Here is a 10,757-nt window from a genome sequence, read left to right on the forward strand (position 1 = left end):
CTCTCTACCTTTTCACTGTTTTGGAAGTCTCGTATTGGTAGTGAAGAAAGGAGGCAAACTTTTTTCTTTAGCCCAATAGCATCTATGTGGCTAAATCGATATATCTCGTCGTCCTGAATATATATAATTTATGTCTCTTTCTTCCTGTTATAAAATAAAATAATACTGTATTACCAAGGTATTACCACTAACCAAAAAACTTATAGGTAAGACATGCAGTACAGTACAAACAACAAAATTGCATTATTGGCACGTGTCTGGATTGAATAAACTGAATGAAAAAGCTAAATATTATAAGTCAATAAAATTATGAATACTATAAATATATAATTGATCCTTGTTTATGTCTGGTATATCTGAGGATTTTAAAGATTTTCATTTTTGAACTAAGTGAGAAAACATACTGCAGGTATTCGGCTGACATCCCTCTTTTTCATCGAAAGGAGGTCAGTTGTCCTGTTATTCAACAAGTCTTTTTCCACATTTAAAAATATTGCGTACAATGAAGCCTGAAATCGATTCGTAGATGGTAAAACCATTTAATTTTTAAACTTTCCGAGTGCAAACCAGACTCCACTCGACATCTTTGAACAGTTGGAGTAGAGGGAAACCTCGCGAGTGTCGACTACCATGTCCATATCCCATACTTTCCTTGGGGGAATGTTTGTGGTATATGTCCACAGTTCTGGGATTTCGTGGTCCGTCTGTTCCTGGGCTATGCTAATAGTGGCTCTGCTAATCACGTCTGGAAAGGCAGTTGACACTAGTATCACCACATCGTCTGTGCAGGTCACGGCTAGGGAGTGCTCCTTCTGCCTAGTTTCGGTATGATGATAATTTTCGCGTCCCCCCATGAGATATGTATGTATACACGTATTGTGTATCTGTTATTTTGTGAATGCATCTGTAGAAGGGAGCTAGAATGTTTGTGTTGCATGCGTGCAGTACCTAATCCGAGATATGTGCGCATTAACCCAGTAACATGAACAACATCATGAAGATGCTCTGGTGATCTTGAACAAATCCGACAACATTAAAACTAACAATAATCTCTATGATTAGGCGCAAACTTTAAAATACAAAAGTTCCCCTTCATATTTCCGGCACCCTTACGAGTAACTGAATGCACCCATAACCAAACTTCAGCTGAACCACCGACCGTGCTCCCAATCTCATTAGCCCCATGCCATAGAAACACATGAGAACACGAACTTTGACGATGGACAGGATATACTGAACAGAATCCAAATTCTGTGAAAGTAATATCAAAACTCTCTATTATAACCTATTGCCAAAAAAAAAAAATAAAGTCAAATCAGCTCCCAATCTATTCTTTAATAAAGAGGCGGTAGGAAGTAATACAGTCGGTTACGGGCTCAAATCTAATGGAGGGAACTTTTTTAAAATTTATTTTTATTATTGCTAAAGCAAACAAGCTCCTAGCACGGCTTGCATTGGAAGTTGGTAGAAAAGGGGTTCAGGAGGATACCCTATTAGGGAACTTCTTCTTCCAACATCAAATGAATATATATATATATTATATTTAAGAAGCTAAATGTCAAGTTTGGTGACTCTAGCTCTTATTATTTACCAAAATTGCCCAAAAAACAGAATATCGATATCGATATCTAAAATTTCAAGTCTGTAGCTCTTATAGGTTCTGAGATCCTTGCGTTCATACATACGGACGGACGGACGGACAGACAGACGGACATGGCTAGATCGACTCGGCTATTGATGCTGATCAAGAATATATATACATTATGGGCTCGGTGATTCTTCCTTCTGCCTGTTACATACATTTGCATTTTGCACAAATACAATATACCCTTTTACCCATTTTTAATGGGTTCAGGGTATAAAAAGTAAAGTGTGCATAGTACTGAATTTTTATGGGATCAATGTTGGGTCCCATGTGTTCCCTTTTCTTGTTTTTAATATTAAATTTCTAATTGTAAATTTATTTATTTAACAAAAGAAGCCCTTAGCAGGTACATCAGACATCTTATACATGTCGTCATTTGTGTTATCTAAATGAGATCGGATCTCATCGGATCATTTAATTTGTGAGGGTTATAGATTTTATAATCCTTGAATATTGATTTACAAAAAAGCGAAGCATAAAAATAATATTTTTTTCGCGGAAACCGAAATAACAAGATGCATGGTTTCTCCTGTTAAATACTTAATTTCTTATATACTTCAGTTTATATTAGGTTAATAATAAATGTATAACACGTGTTAATCCAATACATAATAAATAAAAGAAATACAATTAATTGTTTTGAAACAAGCATTAAAATTTAAGAACTTTTGATAATCGAGGGAATTGAAGAACTTGCTCCTTAAGACAATGCCCTAATTATATTTTGCTGAACGGATTATAAGAAATATAATCAGGCTTTAGAACAAAAGAAAAAATATTTGTTGTAAATCAAAAATGCCGGCCAGTTTGGGGTTGCATATAAATAGAAAAACCAACTTATATAATAACAATCCATGGACCGACTTTACTAGCCAAGGTAGAAGTCACTCACATCTTTATTGGCGCGGTAGAAAACATGCCGATTGTTGCGCGGTTGCAGTTTACGATAGTTATTTCGTATAGGATTTCCATTTGAGTCCTGAAGCTGCCATAATTGTTGTATATCTGACAACGGTAAGGGCAAAGGCCGAGCAAACACCGTCCAAATAACAGCCTCGTTGCAATCAGGCGTGGTCAACGAGCCCTTGTAGGTGTAAAAGTGACGCGTATTCAAATCACCCAACAACTGGCCGAGGGTAAGAGGCTCGTGCAGCTCAGTCTTGCTATGATATTCGACTATGTTTGGGAGTGCAGTAAATATTTTTCTTAGGCCAGGATACACGCGATGTGGGCTCTTTAAACATAACATATAAGTTGTTGATTTTATAATGGTTACCGTTACAAACTTACTTTGACTATCTTAAACATAATTCCCAGTACCGCTATGCCATCGGGGTGATTTGCAGCTTCAGCGATGTCCTTGTAGCGCACATTCCGATGCACAATATGCATTTCCACATCATGGCGTGTCCTCTCTATCAGATGCTCAGCTCCACGTGATTCAGGCGATCCCCAGTGGAAATGGACGCCATTGGCTACATATTTCCCCTTGAGTAGCCCTCCAGTAATGAAAGGCTTCCTTCCATTGCTTGTTGCCGGTATGGCCATTTCAACTGCATCGCAACACCGAATTAACCATTGAAACTTATTATTTGTACTAATTTATCAAAAAAAACTTTTCAACCTACCTGTGTACCCTTTGTTAACCAGTGTCAGCGGACTATTGAGCCTTTTGTCATAATTTTCAAACAAAATTCGTGGCAGTGGCGCGATGAGTGACTAGTTATAAAAGGCATGTCATTAAAAGAAGTATGTATCTCCCTCACACACCATACAGACAATCTCATCCAATTTGTGCAGATAAGGCTAATAGTGAAAAGTAGCGCAAAATTGTGTACAATTTGAAGCAAATTGGGCCATTCGGAAGCAATCTCTTTAAATGCACCAGCGCACCATTTATCAAATTAGCTGTCAGCGTTTATAACGGAAACAACAGATATTATGTGCTATGTAATATATTGCACTTAGTCGTCTGTGTATGTTAACGCATTTTGTAATAAAATTTTGTTTTATGGTTTGCAGATTTGCTTTGGGTTGGATCATCGAATATGTCTGTAAGTATTAAATATGATACCCTTATCATAAGTGAATACCTTCACAAGTAAGAATGTTACTTTGGTATGCAACCGAGTGCCAAAAACTCTATCCAATGGCCTATAAAGCTCAAAACTTGAGTTTGGTGAATGTGAACTTTTTATAACCTGCGTAAAAAGGGTATGTCTGTATGTCCGCCTGCCTGAATGTATGTATGAATGCATCGATCTCAGAATCTAAAACAGCTAGAGACTTGCGCTGCTCGAGTTTATTACCATAATCGATGTCTCTCCCTAGCGCATTCTGCATTTGGTGTTGGAAGAATAAGTTTAAAGGTATCCCCTAGTCGGACACTGCCGTCTATTCGATTTGTAAAAGTGTCCATGCGAAAAACTTTTTTGGTAAATCTTTAGAAACCTTTAATATTGTATCTGGTGGTAGATCTAACTCAAAATGTATGGCATGGACGTAAAACATGGCGGACATTGCCCAAAGCCAATATACACGTTTTCAATGTGCAATCAGACAATCAAAGTATTCAATTCTCAGGAAATTTACTTACACTATCCACAGATAGCTTAATAGGTGCCTGTCTAAGACCCGTCGCGCATGTGCCTTCCCAATCTGCACCGTTTTCGACAAAGTTCCAATCTGCGTTGGGTAAGCTACTATCATCTGAAAAATAGAAAGGTTGTTTCAAAAACAAGCCGTTGAATTCATTAGTTTTCACTTTCTTGCAGGCCCTAAATGGGGCTTGTCACAATAATTAATTTTTTTTATTTTGAATTAAATTTAAACGAATATTCACTTTTCGACATTCATGTCTGTTACCATTTGTTGGAGGGCTATACGCAAGTGGCAGCAATAAAAACAATTTATTGAAAATATTTGGATACATTATTATTACTTCTTTTATACACGTAAGCCGTATGTTAAACTATTTTGTATTTTGTCTGGAACGACGGCAGCTTTGGCTGCTGCGACTACTGGTTAAGCACAACTGAGGTGACTTTAATACGCTCTATAACTTTTATACCAGCGCAACCGCAGCACTTGGTGAAAAAACTGATTGGGACATCAGTTCCCAATCGGATTTAAAATGAAATACTAAGGATGTCAGGGATTTAAAGTTGTTGTGAAATAATGCTTGTGTATTGCTTTTAGCTGCACAGGAAAATTAATATAACTATCTCTTTTAACAGATCTTCAGTATTATTTAAAATGTTACTACCGTCTGCAAAGGTTCTCGTAATCCGCTACGCTTCTTACTGTTATACCCTAAGCCCATTGTAATTGGGTTAAAAGGGTATAATGATTTTGTGCAAATGTACGTAAAAGGTATAACATATATACCAAATCCTATCAACATTGGACCACTGTATCATATAGCTGTCACAGGAACGATCGAAAAGAAGGTTCTGGTATCGAAATCTTTTTTTACTAATTTTCTTACATATCTGCAAAAAGTAAATTTATGCAAGGGTATAAAATCTTCTGCGTATCGTTATTCCTTAACTGCAAATCAAATAAACAAATGTAAAATTGGAAATTGGTGTTATCTTTGTTTTATAAACCGAAGCTCATACACCTTGGTCACAATGGTCCCCAGCTTCACGTTTCAAAGCACAACAGTGGTGTTTTTTTAGACAATTACATTTACTCTTACTATGTTGAACTCAACATCTAAAGTCATATTTCACATAGATAGTTGAAAATCAAATTAAAGTTCGTGTTTGACTCCAACCCTTCCACTGCTCCCCCTACACTAAACAGACACGTAATACTTAACTGTCAACGTTTTACCGAAATAATTTAATTATTGCCCAAAAAGCGGGCACAATAGTGTGAAATTTTACATTCCCTTATTTTTACCGCTACATTTACTTTAAAGTAAACATGTTACAAGAGAGAAACAATTGCATCATAAGTTTTCAATAATAAGGCGGCGTTCACAATGAGGGGAGTCGGAAGGGGAGACCCAGTAGATGGCTTCTGCGCCAGCTTCGCACTGTCAGGCTATTTTCTAATAGTTTTTTGGCCAATATCACGGCCACGGTTGGTATGTGTAAGTCTTTATATATTGGGTGGGCACAGGCAACGCGGCGATTTGCTATAGAATTTCAATATTCAAGAGTTAAGTGGCGCCTCATTATCGTCCACATATCTTTGATAATGGCTTTGTTAATTAGGAGCTTGTTCTTTAGAGTAAGTTGCGATCTGATCATAATCAAGGCTAACTTGTTTTGTCTAAGCGTTAATCCTTGTGCGCTTTCCTAGTCAGTCTCCTATTTAATGTCAAGCCGAGTTACGTAATTGTAGGAATCGTTAGTATAAGGGACATTTTGATGGAGATTGGTGGACAGTTCAGCTTCCTTAGGGAAAGAGTGGTGTTAGCGGATTTGTTGATGTTCCAATATTTTAAAGATATATTAACCATAATTAGATATACATTAATACTATATTTAAATTTTCTTTCTAAAACCAAAAACATTAATTTAACAATCAATTTTTGATATTTGCCTTCTTAGTCTATATTAACACCACGTTAAACGATCGCAGCTGCGCCCATCTGTTGATTAACTGCAATACCGTCTACAATGCCAATTGCAGTGTTACATAATAAAACAAATTATATTTGTCGCTGTTAGAGTTCCGTGGCAAAGTAGATAAGTTTGTTTGGTCAGAAATCCCCCACTGCATGCGAAATAAATTCGAACTGCCGTTCCATGCTGCCGTCCACATCCAGCGTGTCGTCTATGAAGTGCATTTCGACATGCTCCTGAAATGCCTTAAAAGAAACTTGGCTAGAGTATAGTTTGCCGCACATGGGGCACGTCTTGTCTATGATGTCAGCCTTAAGCTTTTCTTGTATGGTATTGAAGCGGGGCGAGAGCAATGGCGATGTGTTTGCATGCCCGTTAAATGTTTCGACTACTTGGCCTGTTGGGTTCGCGTTGATATTTCGTTTAGGCTCACTGCGCTCTTCCGTTTCTAAACTTTTATCTGCCATTTCAGGTCTGTTAACATTCTTCTGAGCGCACTCAGGACAGGGATAACCCGCTGCGTCAAGATAAGATAGTAAATTTACAGTTCACCTCTATAGTACAAATCACGGACTTACCGATGCGAGTTTCTAGTTTTCTAAGCGCAGAATTGAGCTCTTCTTGCTGCTTCATGGCTTCACGTTGCAAGTCCTGCAGGCCTTCCATGCACTGCTTAGCATCGACATTGGCATCCAGGTCATTAATAGCATTTTCACCTTCTACATTCATTCCACACGGATAACCTAGTTCCACCTCGCTAGAACCAAATTCGTCTAGAGGAATCTCTTCAAGACTGACTTCACTTATCATCTTTTGACGCAAGCGTGGATTTGGCGAATGCTGAGTAAATGTTTTAGAACGAATCAGGTTTTGATTGGCACCAATAGAAACTGACCCCGCGCCAACAGTATGAGACGTAATCGTTACTTCGTCGTCATTTGTTACTTGCGGCTGGTCCTTAGATATTTTCGAAAGGTGCGACCAAAGCCTTCGATTCTCATGGGACACCATGTAAATTTGATCCTCGAGCTGCTCTTTTTGGCGTTGCAGTTCATCTAAGCGGGAACGAAGCGATATAACATCGTCACTGCAATCTGTTTTATCCTGATTACTGTTACTGGGGGACGCAGACCCAATGGTGGCCTCACGCAGACGCTGGTTCTCCTCCTCCATGTTGGACACGCGTCGTTGCAACTGTATGCATCGCTCTTTCATTGTCTGCAACGCTACTTGCAATGCGTAATTCATTTTGTTACTGGAAGTTGAACTGGAGCTATCCGGGGAAGGTAATATAAGTTTGGCAGCTTTGGTTTCCATAGTGAGCCTTTTTAATATACGCTCTCAATCTAATGTACCAATGTTTTCTAGCACATTATTATAGACAATCTGTTTTCATTTATCTGAATTGCAATTTGCAATGACGAATGTCTTCTATCGATATGTCATATCGATGTATTTACAACATTACGAAGTTGCCCCAGAGCTGTCATCTTCTTCCATTTTTCAGTGTAAAAACAAAACGATGCGACCAATAAGGATCGATTTCAGACTTTACCGTTAGGTATATTTTCGAGCTCGTTGTCTAAGGTGAGAAGAGTAAAGCACCTAAATGCTGAGCTTGATGAAAATATCTTGGAACATATAATAACTTTTCTTACCGATACTTTCTATAGTGCTAAATGTTATAGTATTGTGATATTGAAAAGATTTGGCTGATGTATAAAAACAATAATTTAACTTTTAAATGCCGGAATTGGTCAAGATATATTGATATGCAATCATAAGTAATTCATCCATTTTGTTCCCCTACTTTACGATGCATTTCCGATAGATAGAATAAGAGCTTTCTTTCTTTTTTCCAATTTATAATCTATTTTTCATGTTATCTTAAATAATATAGTAGTTTAAACATTTTTTTAATTTGTACACTTCTTTCTTTACTAACACCTTTTGTTCTTAACTGTAGGCTTTAATATTATTAGAGCCTGAATTCCGACCTCTGCACACACACACACACACACACACACACACACACAAAGAAATGTATGAGTATGGGCAGATCATGGGTTAAAAAATTTTTTTGGTATTGGCACGCGTTTAACGCGCGCACTTTCATTTAAACAATTCCTAGACAACGAGAGAGCACTGCGAGTAAAAGCAATTTCCTGTAGTGGGAGCGAAATAAAAAACAGCGATGCCTTTCTATTCGATATGTATAATGTAAGCTATAGTATGCAGCCCTCATTCGCATATCGTTATCGCAGAGTTGACGATAGTTCAAAGCTATCGAAAATTCATCGTCTATTAGTATTGTTGCTGCACAACACTCGAGGATTGCCGCCACCACGTTATCGGCAACTATTATTTGCTTATATTTAATAAAATACTCAATAAAGTTAAGTTCCATTGCAGGAAATGGAATTCTGTTAAAAATTGAGTGAAACAGACACCACCCCCGACTTATTTAAACGTTAACCTTAACTGGGTTAACTAATGCGCTGAAAAAGGGAGCACACGGCCGTTATTGCAAAACAGCTGTAACAATGTTATGCGGTAAAACTTTAGCTAATAATTTCTTTAAATATAAGAGAAAAGTTTTTTCAAACATTTCTCAGAGTATTAGGCGGTGTATAGGAACTTCTCGGTTACCCAAAGTTTTATTTTTTGGTACTGACAACTTTTCGTTACCAAGTTTAAAAAAATTGCACCAGAACAACTTGGACCTTACCGTTGTTACCTCCTTTAAGAGCCCCGCGAACTGTGTGCGCAGCTATGCCGAGGCACAAAAACTTTCTATATACCGATGGCCAATATCGGTGGAGCAGTGTGCTGATTTCGAGCTTGGTGTTGTGGTGTCTTTTGGACACATGATACCATTGCATATTATTAACGCTCTTCCCCGCGGGATAATCAATGTTCATGCCAGTTTGCTGCCCCGGTGGCGCGGTGCTGCACCGATTATGTATGCTATTATGGAAGGCGACACCAAAACGGGCATTTCCATAATGAAAATAGAGCCACATCAATTTGATATTGGGCCCGTAAGGACAAACTATCCGCAAACGAATTCGCACAACTCTACTTGCTACTTTTTCAGATATTGGCGCAACGTGAAATGCCCATTAAAAGCACTGTCTACATGCCAGAGCTTCATGATGCCTTGTCGCAATTGGGTGCCGACTTGCTTGTGGACACAATCAATGACTTGGAAGAGAGGCTTTTAAAGGCGAAACCGCAGAACGATAGAGAGGCCAGCTATGGTAAACATATCATATATTCAATTGACTACCATATTGATAACATTTAATCGCATAGCTCCAAAGATTACGTCCCGAATTACCGAAATCGCTTGGTGTGAACAAACTGCCATGGAGCTGTTTGCCCGGCATCGTGCACTTTACGGGTTTAAGAACCTAACTACAACCTTACAGGACAAAACAGTGTATCTACTAGAGCTTAAACAGCCTGAACTGCAACTATCGGCGTCTCCTAATCCAGCTCCGGGTTACATTTGCTACCATCGTGTCCGGAAATCCTTGATAGTTGGTTGTGCACGGGGTACCCAGCTGGAGGTGTTGCAGCTACGAATCGAAGGTAAAAAACCAATGAGCGCGCACGATTTTAACAATGGATTCCTTAAACGGACACAATCGGTGCAATTTACGCAAAATAAACAAGTTGTCTTCTGTTAACAAATTCTGCTCTGAGGAATTTTATTAATGACGTAATAGCGGCAAAGCTTATGCCAAATTTGAGGGCTTAACTTCTTTGGTTTCCGATGATTGCTGCGTGGATTTTTGCAGCAGATTTTTGGTGAACCACATCGGGCGTGGCTTTTTCATTTCTATTATGCGTTTGCCGCTAATTGCATCTGTTGCTTGTTCTGCCGTCTCGCCTGCGTATAAGACAATAACCTCCTGCTCGATTGGCTCCAGACCTAACTGAGTTTGTATTTTATCCTGCATGAGCTGAGTTTCCTGTCGCACTTTATCGTAACAGTGAGCTGTAATATTTGATATAAGTACGAATTTGTTTTGGACTAAGACAACTTACGACACAGGACTCCCAATTCGTGATCGTGGCCGCATTGCTGGCAAGGTCGGAGGTTCTTCTTCTCCTGCAGTGGCTTCCATACAAACGCTGGATAGCCAAATTTTCGATTTAAACGTTTCTCTACACTTCGACGGTGTTTTGGTACTGCCCAGAGCACGCCATCGCCCAGAAGATTCTTAAGACTTAACTTCTGTGAGGTGTTGGTTCTCGGGCTACTGTGCTGTTGGTGCACTAAATAGGCCAACGCGGGTGGGGATCCACAGTTGGGCAAAAACAGGCGTTCCAAATTATTGAAAAAGTTCGTAATTGATATAATGAAATTACGAGACATGCTTAAGCTGTAATTGGACAAATGAATTTATGTAAATGTAGGGATGGGACCGACTTATATCGATGTTAAATAAGTTGCTAACTTGCGATATATCGCCTTTGTGTCAGACTATTGTTTTAACCTCGAACATTAATAAACAGGTACACAATGT

At 38.6% G+C, this 10,757-nt stretch overlaps 4 protein-coding genes across 5 annotated transcripts; 1 reads left to right on the forward strand and 3 right to left on the reverse strand.

Annotated features, from left to right (window-relative positions):
* Positions 1–1,962: 1,962 nt before the first annotated feature.
* On the reverse strand, positions 1,963–4,996 carry LOC115761890 (putative carbonic anhydrase 5). 2 transcript variants are annotated; one of them, XM_030703894.1, is made up of 5 exons: positions 4,511–4,996; positions 4,242–4,354; positions 3,274–3,364; positions 2,936–3,198; positions 1,963–2,879 (listed from the first exon to the last, which is right to left on the reverse strand). In XM_030703894.1, exons 1-5 carry the CDS (start codon positions 4,575–4,577, stop codon positions 2,514–2,516), a joined length of 900 nt encoding a protein of 299 aa, XP_030559754.1. In that variant the 5' UTR covers positions 4,578–4,996; the 3' UTR covers positions 1,963–2,513. The 2 variants fall into 2 exon arrangements, with proteins under 2 accessions (XP_030559754.1, XP_030559755.1); XM_030703895.1 differs by having other exon boundaries at positions 4,488–4,512.
* A 1,101-nt stretch (positions 4,997–6,097) lies between these two features.
* On the reverse strand, positions 6,098–8,040 carry LOC115761889 (protein spindle-F). Its single transcript, XM_030703892.1, has 2 exons — positions 6,801–8,040; positions 6,098–6,739 (listed from the first exon to the last, which is right to left on the reverse strand). The coding sequence occupies exons 1-2, from the start codon at positions 7,537–7,539 to the stop codon at positions 6,360–6,362; spliced, it is 1,119 nt and encodes a 372-aa protein (XP_030559752.1). The 5' UTR covers positions 7,540–8,040; the 3' UTR covers positions 6,098–6,359.
* Positions 8,041–8,551: 511 nt separating this feature from the next.
* Positions 8,552–9,918, forward strand: LOC115761904 (methionyl-tRNA formyltransferase, mitochondrial). The gene is made up of 3 exons (XM_030703922.1): positions 8,552–9,263; positions 9,320–9,482; positions 9,538–9,918. The coding sequence occupies exons 1-3, from the start codon at positions 8,766–8,768 to the stop codon at positions 9,912–9,914; spliced, it is 1,038 nt and encodes a 345-aa protein (XP_030559782.1). The 5' UTR covers positions 8,552–8,765; the 3' UTR covers positions 9,915–9,918.
* Positions 9,906–10,613, reverse strand: LOC115761905 (39S ribosomal protein L32, mitochondrial). The gene is made up of 2 exons (XM_030703923.1): positions 10,276–10,613; positions 9,906–10,225 (listed from the first exon to the last, which is right to left on the reverse strand). Exons 1-2 carry the CDS (start codon positions 10,604–10,606, stop codon positions 9,963–9,965), a joined length of 594 nt encoding a protein of 197 aa, XP_030559783.1. The 5' UTR covers positions 10,607–10,613; the 3' UTR covers positions 9,906–9,962.
* Between the last annotated feature and the right edge of the window lie 144 nt (positions 10,614–10,757).

This window comes from Drosophila novamexicana, unplaced genomic scaffold (assembly GCF_003285875.2).
Source record: "Drosophila novamexicana strain 15010-1031.04,08,12 unplaced genomic scaffold, DnovRS2.1 tig00000512-arrow-arrow-pilon, whole genome shotgun sequence".
Taxonomy (NCBI): Eukaryota; Metazoa; Arthropoda; class Insecta; order Diptera; family Drosophilidae; genus Drosophila; species Drosophila novamexicana.